Source organism: Salmo trutta, chromosome 32, assembly GCF_901001165.1.
Source record: "Salmo trutta chromosome 32, fSalTru1.1, whole genome shotgun sequence".
In the NCBI taxonomy this organism is placed as follows: domain Eukaryota; kingdom Metazoa; phylum Chordata; class Actinopteri; order Salmoniformes; family Salmonidae; genus Salmo; species Salmo trutta.
This window is the reverse complement of record NC_042988.1, coordinates 20,896,585-20,912,742: the sequence shown is the minus strand read 5'-3', so window position 1 is coordinate 20,912,742 and position 16,158 is coordinate 20,896,585. Positions and strand designations below refer to the sequence as shown.

Below are 16,158 nucleotides of genomic sequence, written 5' to 3'. Positions count from 1 at the left end.
TTAAACACACAGCTGTCAATACACCAGCTGGTTCACACTCATCACCGCGCACCGAAAGAGACCCACACTCAGGTGCGTACCACTCTCTCCGGGGTTGGAAGGGCTTCCGTTTACCATCTATCAAAACTTAAAGAATGTACAATTTATGTTATAGGCGATGGGCTAACTTAGAGCTCCTACATTTTATGCATGCAACTTATTTTCTGTGATCCAAGACTTCATAGGGCCAACATCAGAAATCAGCACATCTAGTTAAAAGAGATTCTATTACTAGTCTATAATGTCTTTATCATACCTTTTTACAGTTCTTAGGAGTGGTGGTGTAGTATTTTAGCATGTGCATCCTTACCAATGCCTCCACTGCATGGGATAAGAGTTTTCTAGTCCGTCTCTGCCCCTTGACTTGGTCAAAGCTCCTCAGTGATGAGTAGAAACCTGAGAAGTTTGGAACAAGTAAAGGGTCCCTGACTTCATCTGAAGAAGTTGTCTCACTATACTGTACACTCACTGCATTAGGTAGCTATACTACAACAACACAAACCAGAAGTAATGTTCTCTGATCAAAGCGTAGATTAAACTCAATGGTATTTTCCCCTGATCAAGTATAACAACTGACAATATTGGGATTGTACGATGGTCAAATAATTGTGTAACTACAAATCAATAGTTCTGGGATCTGATGAAGGTTGACCTGAATAATGTGAAGGGTTCATTTTAACAGAAGAGTAAATTGATTGTTAATTAAGACTAGAGATACTACAATTCTCCAGAATAAAATGTAACATTATTAAACACATAACAATTTTGTTCACCAATAAAAAGTCTGGCAAAAACAAAATGAAGCCAAAGGTTTATTTTAACTTACAAAAAATTGGATGCAGACACCAATTATTCAATTAAATCATAAACTCACAAATAGGCTACATCAAGATCAGACAATGAGGGTGAAGTAACAAATCACTGTGCTATCGGAAGACATGGATATGAGTTGGCATAGCAACAGCTATTTCTCTCCAAGGACCTTTCCTCATGTATATACCACACATGGGTATAGTTAGCGGTTTACAATTAGCACATCCTACAGGATAACAAAAGAACAAATGCCAACAACAAAAGTAACAAAGAATGGTAAACAGAAAGTTCTGCCGAACGGAATGCAACACATTTACATTCGCAGACTTTGCTGTACCAGAGACATAGGCATAAGCATTAAGAGCGGTTTTTCTTCACATACATTATGCATTTGCCTCATAAGCATATCTCCCTGAGCTTAATGCTCCAACAGAGTGTTCAGACACGACTTCCCTTGAACATCAGTTTGACTATTAGTCCACATCTTTTCATCATGACAGATCTCAGTCCTCCTGATCAGTAAGTTGACACCACAATTCCATACATCATACGGTAAAGTGTCACGATTACAATTTCTATATTCAAAACCATGACCTCAGCATGGACACATAATGCATATATTGTCAGTCTTTCTGAATGTCAATGAGAAGCAACAAGACTATATAGGAAAGCCTACTTCAGAATCAGGATGTCATATCCCCCTTTAATATAAAAGGTTATATCCATTCAGATATCCAGCTGATGTTATACAGTTTGCCCAACCTATGGAAATCATGACATTTGTTCCAGTTACACAGAGAATAGTTGACTGACTGGACCAATACAGTAACAATGACTAGGACAGTGTTTGGGATTCAAACATGGTGGGTCAAAAGTTCCTAATCTGTGGCCTAATGTGTGGTGGTAGACAATATATGTGGTCTTACTAGATGTATTTGGTGAGTCAGCCTGAATTCACAAGGCTTAGGTGTCACACAGAACTCAGAACTGGTGGGGAGTTGCTGTACTAGGGTTCCTTTAGCTTTGTTCTCAGTAGGTTTTGCATTAACACACCTGCATCCAAATGCAAAGCAGTCACAGTGCTCGGTAGGCCTGGAGGGCCAGGGGGTGTGGGAGGAAATGATTCAAGCAATAAGTGATGTTATTGGGAAGATACTTAGAGTGAAATACGGTCACCCTCCTTCATAACGGAGAACTGAAGAAAAAGACATCATTAGATATGTTAACAGTGGCTAGACCAGGGGTGAGCAATCATTTTGGCTCGAGGGCCACATTGGGATTTCAACATTTATCAGAAGGCGGCACAGATTTTTTTCAAAAGCAATTTGTGGGCCAGAAAAAGGGCAGTTGTTTGAAAAAAAATATCAGTCCATTATAATATCTACATACTTTCTATCTAGCTTCAGACATTCAAGAGTGGCCTGGAGTTTTTTGACCCAAAATAATTTCCGCCCCCCCAAAAAGACATCTATTTTTCCCACCCCTGGGCTAGACAAGGAAAGCTAGTTTTCATCGTAACACTCACCCTACACCTTTAATTCAGGTGGGCAAAACAGTGAACAGTGAACCAACAAAATAACAAATCCCTTCATATCTTGAAGCATGGAGGAATTAAAAAAGACATCAAAACTACCATGGAGGTGAGGTACAGTAATTCATACATTGCTGGTTTGGCAGACCTTAAGGCAAAAACATCACAAATGACCTGATAACAAATATGCACGTTAAATCAACCTTTTAGTATTGCTTAACTTTTTGTTTCTTTTATCACTTTTATTGAGCAACTCCATGTTATGTTCCGGGCATAAAAGCTGATGAAAATGCATTTTATTGGTTTGTAAGAGGGGATATGATGACGGTACTCCCCCTCGTCCTAGTCTTCTGAACTAGGCTGTGTGTGAAGGTGCAGACTACAGGGACAGTATGCACTTCTAGCACTGTGGAGAGAGGAGGGGACCATAGCGTGTATACCACCAGCCTTTCTCCGAACACCTCACCTCCAGCACAGACTCAATCCTATGTCTCTGGCCTAGTCGTCCACCGTGATGTTGCGGAACAGGTAGGCCATGGACTCCCCATTGTGGATGCGTCGGATGGCCTCGGCCAGGATCATACTGACGTCCACTGTCTTGATCTTTGGACACTGGAGCTTCTGTACCTCGTGAGGGACGGTGTTAGTCACCACCACCTGGGGGGCAGACAGACAGGGATCAGAGGAGGAAACACCATAATGAAGGTCGGCCGTGTGCAGTAGATCACCTGCTGGGTGTCCACGAACAGTGTTGATATTACATGTAGAATCGCTTGGAAATAAATGGAAAATTATGGACAATGTACTGTGGTCAAAGGTGATAGGACAGCCGGGCCACCCGCTGTTTTCAACCGTTCGTCGGCGTGGTCTATTTTGTCTCATTCCCAGACTGAAGTGTGCCTGACTACGTATCTTATAACAGCCTTTATACAGGCGACGAAACATCCTACGAATCAAGTTGCAATACCTTGCACACAGGTGGTACATAGAAAGTGTTGCCACTGCCTTTCCGTTGTAAAGTGATAGAAAAGCTTTTACGATGAGGAACTGAGCACTTCCCCAATCAAGATGTAGTGATAAATTCAGAACACAGGGCTGCTGTTACAGATGTAGGATCTTAATTTGATCGCCCTGTTGCAGGAAATCTAATGCAGGAAATCTAAAACTTGTAGTGTATTTGAAGTTTAAAAAGGCTTCTGAAGTTTGTCATTTCCACTTGATTTTCCCTCATGAAAAATGTATCAACCCCTACAAAAACATCTATTAATTATAATCCACATAATAATTAGCATTTCCTGTTGCTGCAGGATTATTTTCCTGCTGTAGCAGACTGTCTGAAATTAAGATCCTACATCTGTATCACACCTCGTCGATGGCGGACTCCTCAATAAGACGGGGGGCATCGGCAGACAGCAGCCCATGTGTAGCCATGATGTAGATCTTATAAGCGCCTCTCTCCTTCAGAATCTCAGCTGCCGCCACAAAGTCCTCCACGTCGTCTATGATGTCATCCTGGGAAAGAACGGCAACCATGGGATTGGTAATGATGTACGCCTGTAGTTCCTTCATCCATAATCTAAGGCTGTCATATTCTGTTATTAAATACAATGTGGCAAAATGTTGCAAATTCATTTCAAGTGGCTCATTTTAGCACAGGCCTTCCAAGACAAAACCGCAAATGGCCCAAAGAAAGGGGCACATTTCTTACAACAATGATGGCGATTCTTCCTCCCACATCTCCTACAACAGTGATCGGGGGCTTCTCCTTGGCCATCATTACTGAAAAGGAAGAACGAACTGGTCACTGCTAGTCATCACATACAGTATCCATTGGCATAAACAGGAAAACTAACGAGGATACATCTCAGAGTAGATTGGGTAAAATGGGTTAAAAAGTATGAGCTTTCCACAATTACAAAGTCCAATTTCAATCACTGTTATGATTATGTATTCTGCAATTAATAGTTGATGTTCCATGCAATTCCCCCCTTCTGGGTAACTGATTAACATTCTCTTTTCAAAATGAGATGTAACTGGGAAATTAGATAAATTCTGTCAATTGTCCCAATTATACCCTTATAGATTTAAATGGAATGCCAAACTCATTCCAGCACAAGGATAATCAAAATGACAGGCTTTTTGCCCAGTATACCCAATCAGACGCTGATATTAAATTGCCTCCACAACACACTGTCTGCTCAGAGCTCAGTGCAGACATTTGGCAACAGTTTGCATGTAGCAATATGCACAACCTAATCTTGTCATTAATCCATCAAAAACGATAGAGGCAGACAAGCACTGATGAGATAATCACACGCTTACTAATGTTCCAGGTTTGTCTTATTGAACACCACTGTTGTCAGTCAATGGGGGAAGCACACAATCAGCGGATGGACAATCAGCCAGCCAGAGTGGGGAAGCTGATTGTGGGAGTGGAAGCTAGAGATGAGCAGGGAACACAGGTTCATGCCAGGAACACATTCCTTCCTGGAACACATGCCTTCCTTACAGGGGACCACACACAAGCAATAATAAGCACTGGAACATTTCAGCTTTTCAAAATGCATCAACATCACCACTAGGTCTTAAAACCTTCTGTAGTCTTAAAGAGGTACTACCTAGAATGTTTTCAGGTAGAATATAGAAATTAATCAAAATGATCTAGTAAAAACTATAGTTAGGCCTACACATATTTTAGAGATAAACTTGTCTTGGATATATGTGAAGCAAGAGTTGAAAAGCCTGAAGATCTCAGAAATCCTCTCAATGATGCTAGAAGCCAGCATTGCTGAGCTAAGGAATACATATGCTATAATACAACTAATATGTGATAGTCATGGTTTGAGGTTATAATCAGATTTGCATATTCACACCCAAACCAGTAGATGTGTTGTTATTGACATGTAGGGTCCACGTTTAGGATTTATAGATCCAAACACCCTCTGATTGGTGTTTCTCGGTACAACTCCGGTTATTTAAACGTGGGAAGGCCCAAGATGTGACACAGCAGCCCACTGGTTTGTATGGGCAGCAGGGAAGAGGGTGAACACAACATAACCCTGACCTGACCTACTGTGGTATACTGTACTGTGTGTTCAGCAGCACACACAAGAACAACATGTTGCCACCCACCCAAAAATCTGGATCTTTGCTTTAGATTCTGAAAAAAAGGATTATCCTGTTTCCTCTTCCTATCATGATGTATTAGGCCTACATATAAAAGGCATGCTTAATTAGTATTCAAAACATGCATTTCTGAAGGCCAGGTGTTAATCAGACTCCTTCGGGCGAGGCTTCAATAGGGAAGCATGATGTGTTGATTGGCAAGATGAGTCCGGATGAAAATAAAAACATGTATCTGGGAGAAATGGTTCCATTTGTCAGATGATTGAATAGAGTCTCACAAAGCAACTAACGGAGGGCTTTCAGGCCATCTTGCAGAACAGTCTGAAGTCTCTGCCTCTGACACACACTGCTGGACTGGAGACCTGACTGGGGATCAAGGAAGACATTGATCCATTCCTGATGAGGATCTCATCTACAGTATGCAATGAGGGTACATAGGCGTCAGTACATCCACTATGGATCTGTAGCGCTAGACCACATCAACTAACTGATCCATATCATTTGTAATTGGTCCATTGATTGTCTTTGTTATGCTTTCCTCAATCACAACTGAGGACCATGCACTTAAGACTGTTTGTTGGCAAGATGATTTGAAAACCCTTGATCACTACATGCACGCATTTAGGAACCATTTGGAGAGGAACCATTTGGTGGTCAAAAGGGAATTAAGTTTACGGTCGTACTTGGGAGCTCTATGCCTGGGAACGGAGCTTGTTGTTTGCTGCCAGCTATTATCAACAAATAAACACCACGTTAACACACATCCACAGAGACTCGACATAACAGACTACAAAGACATGAAGCCAGGACTGGGAAAATCCTCTTACATGAAGCACAATCTTTAAAGCTAACCCGTGAAGAATCCAAAACCATTCCTCTAGGCTTATTCATTCAAGAAATGTGTAGGACAGTTTGCAACTGACCCAGGCTTACAAAAAGATGATTTTTTAAGTCAAGGATAATAAATTAAGTAAATAATACAAATATTATTACAAACACTAAAGCTGAAGGGGGGACACAGCCAGTTGGGCATAATACTGGCTGGAGTCATTTGCCAATGACACAAAGCCCAGACAGAAAGTCTGACCCTGTTTTGTCAGACCCAACTGTTTTAACAGCCTTACCACGAATGTACTGAGAAAATGAGACATACCCAATATCAAGTTAGTGTCATTCTCTCAAAATGAAAAACAAAATGGTTGTTCTCTTATTCAAAATGTCATTTTTAAACATGCAAACCATTCTAAAAGGATTTGGTATGAATGCCTTTACATTTTAGGGAGGCTAAGGTCGCAACATTAGTAGAAGCAGTGTATCTGTGGAATTAGAACGTGCAGTAAACAGGCTACACAATTCAAGATCCTTTAAAAATAATGTCAGGTGTTAAAATGGTTATAGCAGAATCATCACTTATGAAGCTGTGGGTGCGGACATTAAATCCATATGATGAGGATTTTGCCATGGATATTTTGGGGGGTTGAAATAATGATTCAAATAATTCAGAAACTTGAACATTTCACACTACACTTAACATACTTTTGGATGCAACCATTGACGAGTACAGGCATCTATGCATCCCTCTATATATTACAGACACAGCCTGACCAACAATAAAGAATTAGGGAAGCTACAGACAAAGATACGGTTTCAATTTCATCTGATGGCAGACTGACTACAACTACACTTGGCTAGTTACCAAGCTATAAGCTATATAGGGCTTCTAGAGAGGTCTTACAAGGCAGCTCCAGCCCAGGGTGTCCTGAGGTGTTACGGACACAGGGGGGAGAGTGTCGTCCGTCCGCCATGTCAGACTCTGAACACTGAGCCTCGCCATGCATCACTGCCAGGCCCAAACGCAGTCGCTCTGCATAGGACTGAGCTCTGAAAGACAACAGCAAGAAAACACTGGAGAAATGCAGACATTTACATTATTTAGCAGATGCTCTTATCCAGAGCGACTTACAAATTGACACCCTTTTACATTATTTACATAAGATGATCACACCAGGCCTCTGTAACTAAATAGTATGTTACCTCTTAGCAGCAGATGGTGACTTTGCAACAATAATGGCGTTTCTGTAATCTGGGACCTGAAGGGAAGTGAGAGGAGCCCACATTTTACATTGAATAGGCCGCTGTGTGTAGTTCACTATCTTACAACTTTACTACCAGGCATGGCACATGAGCTACAGTGAGATGGTTACCTCCTCCTGGATGTACTGAAGCAGAAAGGGGGAGGCACGCAGGTTGTCCACTGGAAAACTGAAGAAGCCCTGGATCTCCTTCTGATGTAAGTCCATGGTGATGATGTGAGTTAAACCTGGAAGGAGAAAGAGAGAGGATGAGAAAAGAGACTGAAAAAACAGCGGACTGCTTTTAAGAGAGGGTGAAGAATGAGAAATCAGCCACAGTGGCAAGTTTAAAGGGAAATGTAAAACATTTTCCACTTCAAATTCTTCTCCAGCACAATCCCAACATCAACACATGTGAAAATGGAACGTTTCTGTTTTGTAATAAAAAAAATATTGGTGGATAAGTGCTTCCAATGTCATCATCAACCAATTAGTAGACAATTAGAAGTCAATGCCTACTCATTATTGGTTAAAATCACATGATGCACACCGCTGGCGTCATTGGAAACACTTATCTTCCTCTATATTTTTTCCACAAAACAAAAAAAAGTTCAATTTTCACATATGTTAATGTTGGGGTGGGGCTGAAGATTACAAATATGAAGTTCAAAAATGTAGACATTTTCCTTTAACACAGATGATCAAGGGCAATGTAAACAGTAAACTGTTAATACTTGCATACAGGCTGTAATTACCTGCTTTGGCTAGCATGGAAGCCAGCAGCTTGCACACTATGGAACCCCTTTTTCTCATCTTGCACTGCTTGCTGTAGGGGAAATAGGGAATGACCCCAATTATGTTCTTTGCACAGGAGGTCTTAAGGGCGTAGGCCATGACCAGCAGCTCCATGATGGCCGTGTTGACATCTCTGGTTAAAACAAGGGAAAAGTGTCAATAACAAATAATGGTCACATTTATGGTGCGGTCAGTGCAAACTCATGCTGAGCAACTCTCCAGCAGAGGGCAACAACATATGCTCAGGACAGCTTGTGCACGCCAAGTCAGATGACAGATAAGAGGATGGCTATTAATAACACTGGTAGCTATTCATATTATGGTAGATGAGCTTGTGCCTGATTTATAGTGTGTGAATCAAACCGGTTTGAATATGGGTAATGCAACCTAACACGTGATATGACTGTGTGAATACCCCTCCTACAACATAGATTGATATGCATAGTCCTAAAGGCTGCACCACATTACACACACAGTATAGGTGTGTGTGTCCTAGACACAGAAGTATGGAGGAGATGACATATTTCAGTCTACTCACCTGGGTATGGTCTGGATGATGAAGATAGTTTGGCCGCGAACAGATTCCTTCACATCTACTCTGGTCTCTATCAAGGGTCACATAAAGTTGAATCAACAGCAAGTGTGGGTAAAATGCTAACTTTACACTTACAGCTCCCCAAATGTGCCTAGACTTGTTTATGTCAACTAGGGCATAACACTCAGTTCAGGCATAATTATCAAGCCATTGTAAACACTTATCTGTAACATGTCATGTTTTCCAAAACAGAAAAATGATTTGTATCAGGGCAAACAAATAAGCTGTTCTTTGTATTAGCAGAGTAGGCAGAGTGACTGGGTTTCAACTAGGAGTTGGAACTGGTTCAGGGAACAGAACAAATGTTTTTTTTTTAGGAACAGAATCGGGAACGAACGTGATCTATACTGTTCCGGAACAGAACAGTTATTTTAAAAGTATGGGAACCGGTTAATAACATAATTTTATGTTCCAGGCATTTTTTTCCAGTCCCGCAAAAAATGCAACAAAGTGCCTATGCAAAGCCCTCACTCTGTCGCTCAGACTACAAAAAGGTAAGGCATGTTTTTATTTTAATTCTGATGCCTCTCTGCACACACAAGCTTGTTAGCTAGCTCTGGTCCAACAGTCAACTCTCTGTAGGTCAGACATTCAAAGTTAATTCATGGAAGCCGCTCCTCCGTAAGTATAATTCTGTGGGCCTAATTCAGATAAAACATGTCAAAACAACAAGATGCCCAGGGCGTCAAGCCGAGCCTCCTCTTCCCTCTCTCGCTCTCAATTTCAATTTTGCTGTAGGAACAGTGCAACAGAACGAAAAATTAAAATGATGGTTCTGTTCAGAACGAAACGATTAGAAAATAATTTTGGTTTCAACCCCTGGTTTCAACCAATGATTTATACAGTGCATTCGGAAAGTATTCAGACCCCTTCACTTTTTCCACATTTGTTACGTTACAACCTTCATCTAAAATGTATTTAAAAAAATTTTTTTCCATCTACACACAATACCCCATAATGACAAAGCAAAAAAAAGTTTGCAAATTTATTACAAATAAAAAACAGAAATATGACATTTACATAAGTATTCAGACCCTTTACTCAGTAATTTATTGAAGCACCTTTGGCAGCAATTACAGCCCTGAGTCTTCTTGGGTATGACGCTACAAGCTTGGCACACAAGCTTTGCAGATCCTCTCAAGCTCTGTCAAGTTGGATGGGGAACGTTGCTGCACAGCTACTTTCAGGTCTCTCCAGAGATGTTCGATCGGGTTCAAGTCCAGGCTCTGGCTGGGCCACTCAAGGACACTTGTCCCGAAGCCACTCCTGCGTTGTATTGGCTTTGTGCTATGGGTCGTTGTCCTGTTGGAAGGTGAACCTTCGCCCCTGTGGTTCCAGGTTTCCTCCAGACGTGACGCTTGGCATTCAGGCCAAAGAGTTCAATCTTGGTTTCATCAGACCAGAAAATCTTGTTTCTCATGGTCTGAGTGTCTTTAGCTTTTGGCAAACTCCAAGCGGGCGGTCATGTGCCTTTTACTGAGGAGTGGCTTCCGTCTGGCCACTCTACCACAAAGGCCTGATTGGTGGAGTGCTGCAGAGATGGTTGTCGTTCTGGAAGGTTCTCCCATCTCCACAGAGGAACTCTGGAGTTCTGTCAGAGTGACCATCGGGTTCTTGGTCACCTCCCTGACCAAGGCCCTTCAACCAGATTGCTCGGTTTGGCTTGGTGGCCAGCTCTATGTAAAGTCTTGGCGGTTCCAAACTTCTTCCATTTAAGAATGATAGAGGCCACTGTGTTCTTGGGGACCTTCAATGCTGCAGAAATGTTTTGGTACCCTTCCCCAGATCTGTACCCCGACACAATCCTGTCTCGGAGCTCTACGGACAATTCCTTCGACCTCACGGCTTGGTTTTTGCTCTGACATGCACTGTCAACTGTGGGACCTTATATCGACAGGTGTGTGCCATTCCATGTCTAATCAACTGAATTTACCAAAGGTGGACTCCAATCAAGTTTTAGAAACATTTGAGTCTCATAGCAAAGGGTCTGAATACTTATGTAAAGAAGTTATTTCAGTTTCAAAATTGTAATAAAGTTTTAAAAAATTCTAAAAACCTGTTTTCGCTTTGTCATTATGTGGTATTATGTGTAGATTGATTAGGATTATTTTTTTAAATCAATTTTAAAATATTGGCTGTAACGTAACAAAGTGAAGGGGTATGAATACTTTCCGAATGCACTGTATACCAATGGAGGCTGCTGAGAGGAGGATGGCTCATAATAATGTCTGGAATTGAGTCAATGGAAAGGTATCAAACACCTGGTTCCCATGTTATTATTCCAATTATTATGAGCTGTCCTCCCCTCAGCAGCCTCCCGTTATATACATAATTAGTTTCAACTCACCTCTATTGGACTCTTGATAGACCACCGACTTGCCCAATTCAACTCCTAGTCGTCTGTGAAAAAACACACCAGACAAATCAGTACAAGAGGTATGACACTGTGATGTGTCTTATTCAGACAGGACAGAGGCCCTGCATGGAAACGGATCCCCACTCTGACTAAGCCTGCTGTACCTCTACCATTTGATACCCAAGCAAACAAGCAACATGTTGTAATGTGTCACATTGTAATTCAGAGACAGTTGGCCCACTACCTTGCATATCTAGACATGGGAAGAGTTCAGCTAGATCACTGGCACTCGCGCCCTGTTTCAATGTCACTAACGTTAACAACAGACAGGTCCCAGTTTCACACAGCCGAGACACCCAACACTGTCTCACATTAAATCAATTCCCTTTAGCCTCTGAATGTCATTGTCAACATCTAGCAAATGACCAACTCATAAACCCAATAGATTAATGACAGTAAGCAAGACCCCTGGCTACATTCAAATGACTTAATCTGTGGCCATGCACCTGCAAACACCAGCATACACATTTTAGCGAGCTAGCTAGCAACATTATCTGGTTAGCTATCTATCATAACACGTACATTTAGCTAGAACAATAAAATATACATACTCAGTTATTTTCTTGGCTAGTTCTGTACATGCTGCAGTAGAATTGGCAGAGAAGACCCGATAACCACTTTTTGCGACATTCATTCTGGCAGCAGGTTAGCTAGCACCTGTCTATACCGCTAGCTAGCTTCTTCTCAAACTAACGATACCACACTTGCAGCTTGCTAGCAAGCTAAGCTAACTGTTAGATAGTCATACGAAAAAAGATACAAAAACGTGCGACGTTGATGTTAAAATGCACTTTGTTATTATTAGACCTTATTAAATCCAGTATAAATATAATCTCCCAAGATAGCTATGCTAGTTGAGTGAAATAAATTGCTTGGGGCTAGCTCTCTAGCTTTGCTGTCTGTCTGACTGTGTGTGGTTGGCTGGCTGTGCAAGAGATGAACGACAACAACAAAAAGAATCCTGAACCGAATCAGGGGAAAGTATTTTTTAACAGACCTGCCGCCTATTATTAGTTGAGTTAGCAATGTATGTATTTTTTGTTGGAAACGGGAGTGTTTTTAGAATCAATTAGTTACATAGATTCCTGCACTGGGGGTCAAGTAGCCCAAAGGCCGGCAGACAGCGATATTGAGTCGTTTCATTTCACCGTCCATCTTATTCTAATGTCGTATTTTATTTAACCAGGCAAGTCAGTTAATAACAAATTCTTATTTCGAATGATGGCCCACCCCAGCCAAACCCAGACAACACTGGGCCAATTGTGCACTGACATATGGGACACCCAATCACAGCCAGATGTGATACAGCCTGGATTTGAACCAGGGAATGTAGTGACACCTCTTGCATTGAGATGCAGCACCTTAGACAGCTGCGACACTGGGCTGGATTTGTGAGATGTGAATGAGAGGCTTGTAAGAATCATGACTTTGGAGTTTTTAGTTCATCATTTGCTGGTAGGTGGTCCTGCGTGCTCTGGGCATTACTTATTCAAATGAACGAAATTAGTCAAAAGATTTGTTATTTTGACTTAATGAGTCGAAAAGATCAGTCAGGAGCTTGCAGGGATTTGTAGTCTTGCATGATGTCTACTTTGATGCTAATTAGCATTTTCGATTATATGAGAATAGATAGAGCCGAATATTTTGATAAAACTCAGAGAGAGATTTACATGGTTATCAAAACACCATGCCTACACGAAACACAGCCCTTATTTTACGTGTTTCTAAAATCCCCTATGGGAAAAACAAATAGTGTAAAAATGATTGGAATCATTTCCCTGTTTGACCACTAGGTTTTATTTGTATTATGACAACTCCACTGTGGGGCTCTATTAGGTTAGGGGTGAAAAAACAGACTGCTGCAACCTAATTGGCTGAACGCGATACACAACATCCTGGATTAACATTTAGCCACTCTAGCAGGGCAGTGGAAAATGTTTTTTCATAAGGAACGTATGCATATTTTCCCAATTTTTTCCACCTTCTCTCCATTAAATAAAGCTAATGAGGAAGGTGAAGCCTATGCAGCCTGAATGGAGAATGTTTCAGGTACAAAAAGGTCCACTAGGGATACGAATGTATTGCCGGCTGCATACAATGCGTTTGGACGGTAAGATGAAATGATTCAATATCGCCATCTGCCGAACTTTGGGCTTGAAGTCAAGAGTTTAGTTGAACATCTGATTTGCTTCTTGCAGCAATCATCATGCGGATAGTGCTGATGTGATGTACTACTGCTGTGTTGACAGGACATCTCTGATCTATCTATCCTACAAAGGATACCCAAAAACAATACATTCATGTTTTCCTTTAGGCTATGTATGAAATAAGCATGGAAACATTTTAGCACCTGTGATGTTTATGTGTGTGTATGGGTGGGTGGTTCCTGTTCATTTGGTTTCTTCTTGCAATTGCTCAAAATAACCTCAAGAGGTCAACAACTGTCAAGTTTTAATCAGACCCGTGCGTCAATCTAAGTAACGTAATAAAAAAATGCCCATCAAAATCCGTCACCCCTAAGGTTGATGTCAGCGCCCCTGTGGAAATCTAATTAGCATAATAATAAATAAATAAACATCAAAAGCTGTCAGTTTAAGCTAGAGATCTGTTTATTTATTTTTTCATTGGATGTGTCTCAATCCACTGCATTTGCCTATGTCGCTCTTCCGCATCTGCGGTGAAAGGTGACCAAGCTAGAGCGGTGTTTGTCCAACCATGAGATATCCCGAAAATCTGTCTTCTCACAAAATCGTCTGTAGCGTCCAAACGGTTTGGCCTAGAAAACTATTAGGACCCCTCTATGGAAGATGAGACTCTCATGAACACAGGGGCGAAAATCTGATATCAACTTTGGAGGGGACAATTACATGACATTTTCTCAAGAGCAATTGCTGAGGGGGACACCAAAAGTAGTGCTGTAACACATAGCCTACATTGTAATATGGTAAATGTATATTGAGGAACCAAAGAAATAAGGTGTTTGCCGTACTCCTAACTACCGGTACCCAAAACTACACAACTAATCACAACAGCAATACCATTGCCTTTAACAAATCTTAGTTCAGTCAGCAGTTTAAGTTGAGAGTAGGGGTATCCATTTTCCAATTATGTTCCTATTTTACAAGTTAAAAAAATTGAGAAGTTTTCATAATGTTGCCAAACAAAGACTCAACAAACTTACCTGAGACTCCCTGTCTCTGCCAGTCTGTCCCTGCATATCTGTCCCCAACTCTGCTGTCTGTGTGCCATCTGTTGCGTGCTCTGCCTAATGACATCATTGTGAAACATTTCCATTAGAATTTCATTTCTTTCTTATGAACATTTTATCAACTAGTCTTTGAGATATTAGGCTACTAGGGTTCTTACTTTGCGTTTTGGTGTACTGAAAAAGACTCTGATGTCCGTCTTTTATTTTTCTGCCATTTTTCTACCTGGCTGGCTGGCTGGCTGGCTACACACACACACAGTGTGCAGGTTATTTACAGTAGGAGATGGGCTTCTATCATCTTATCTTTTATCATTCTATTTGGGCTTCGATCTAAAAGGTAGCTAGCAAATGTGAAACGGATTAAAATGACAAGAGTTGACAGCTGTATGAGTTCACCATTTACACAACATATGCTGCAACCTTTTGTAATTTTAATAGTTTGTTTCATATTGGCTGGCTTCCAACAATAGCTGAATTTGCAAAGCTAGTGAGCACCAATTACGTTTCAGTGGTGTTTGCTATAATCTTTGCTACCCGGGTTAAATAAAGGTGAAATAAAATAAATAAATAAAAGTTCCCTTGCGACAATTTAGCTTTTGTAACGAGACCATTAAATATATTTAAGACAATGGAAGAAGAGAGTGTAGTTCTGTTCAGTTTGGACTTCAGTTTATCGCTAACCTTATCACAGGGACTTTGAAGCACTAATTTACAGTAGATACGACCCCTCTGTTACCTTGCCAACTAAGGAACTGGCAGTGGATCAAACCATTGTGAGGCAAAGGGTGGGGGGGTCACAATCTTTTGAAACTTAAAAACGCGCTATTAAGTGTCTATAATCAGCTCAATTGCTTTCATTGCGTATTATTAATATTATTTAAATGACATAGTTATGTTTCAGTGATATATTGGGGGGGGACAAATCATATTTTTCCCAGGATGGGGGGGTCATGTCCCCCCCGGGATTTCTGCCCCTGCATGAACACGATGGTGTTCTCAAGCGTTTTGGGCGATCTGCCAACTTCTGTCTGTAGCGTCCAAACAGTTTGGGCTACACACTAATATGCCACGACATAAAGAGAAAGATCAGTGCTGTAACAAAGATATTTTTTATGTGAAACACTTTGCAAGTCGTGTCTTGTGAGTGTAAGCTAAAGCCTACTGAAGACTCTGGAAGATCATTAGCATCATGTGGAAAGCAGTCCAGTGTTTCAAATTCACAATATCAATTACAGTCACAGTGGCACCTGCTCCAGCGTGCACTGCTCACCGCTTGACTAACCTATTCCCCATATATTTTTCATTGACAAGACAACGTCCACACCCAGCAAACCTGTCCTTAATCCTTGGGTATGTGTTCAAGTTCACACTACTTTATTGAGATGCCAAATTCCTTCAAGTTTATATCTTGCAAAACATCAATCCCTCTCATGAAAAAGTACAAGTGAAAAACTGTGCTCTCTATGGACATCTTTCATGTTTTACATAGATTTCCTTGATGGAGAAGTTTAGAAGAACTCTTACAGGAATTTGACCTCACAAAGCAAGGTGTTGAACATGTAT

General features: G+C 41.1%; 1 protein-coding gene across 5 annotated transcripts; it reads right to left on the bottom strand.

The window, feature by feature from the left end:
• Positions 1–838: 838 nt before the first annotated feature.
• On the bottom strand, positions 839–14,600 carry LOC115171392 (phosphoribosyl pyrophosphate synthase-associated protein 1). Of its 5 annotated transcripts, none has more exons than XM_029728160.1 (11): positions 14,569–14,600; positions 11,319–11,371; positions 8,915–8,981; positions 8,337–8,509; positions 7,714–7,829; positions 7,544–7,599; positions 7,245–7,390; positions 6,193–6,237; positions 4,092–4,162; positions 3,749–3,895; positions 839–3,040 (listed from the first exon to the last, which is right to left on the bottom strand). In XM_029728160.1, exons 4-11 carry the CDS (start codon positions 8,488–8,490, stop codon positions 2,882–2,884), a joined length of 894 nt encoding a protein of 297 aa, XP_029584020.1. In that variant the 5' UTR covers positions 8,491–8,509; positions 8,915–8,981; positions 11,319–11,371; positions 14,569–14,600; the 3' UTR covers positions 839–2,881. The 5 variants fall into 5 exon arrangements, with proteins under 5 accessions (XP_029584020.1, XP_029584015.1, XP_029584017.1 ...); XM_029728155.1 differs by lacking the exon at positions 14,569–14,600 and adding an exon at positions 11,939–12,335; XM_029728157.1 differs by lacking the exons at positions 3,749–3,895; positions 14,569–14,600 and adding an exon at positions 11,939–12,336.
• Positions 14,601–16,158: the final 1,558 nt, after the last annotated feature.

Bases quoted from the DNA above. Each gene is read 5' to 3' on its own strand.
- LOC115171392 (XM_029728155.1), bottom strand. From the start codon at position 12,021: ATGAATGTCGCAAAAAGTGGTTATCGGGTCTTCTCTGCCAATTCTACT. The intron at 7,830-8,336 runs GTAATTACAGCC...TTCTCCTTCCAG, and splicing joins TTCCATGCTAGCCAAAGCAG to GTTTAACTCACATCATCACC. The intron at 3,041-3,748 runs GTGTGATACAGA...TCTGCCCCCCAG, and splicing joins AGGAGTCCGCCATCGACGAG to GTGGTGGTGACTAACACCGT.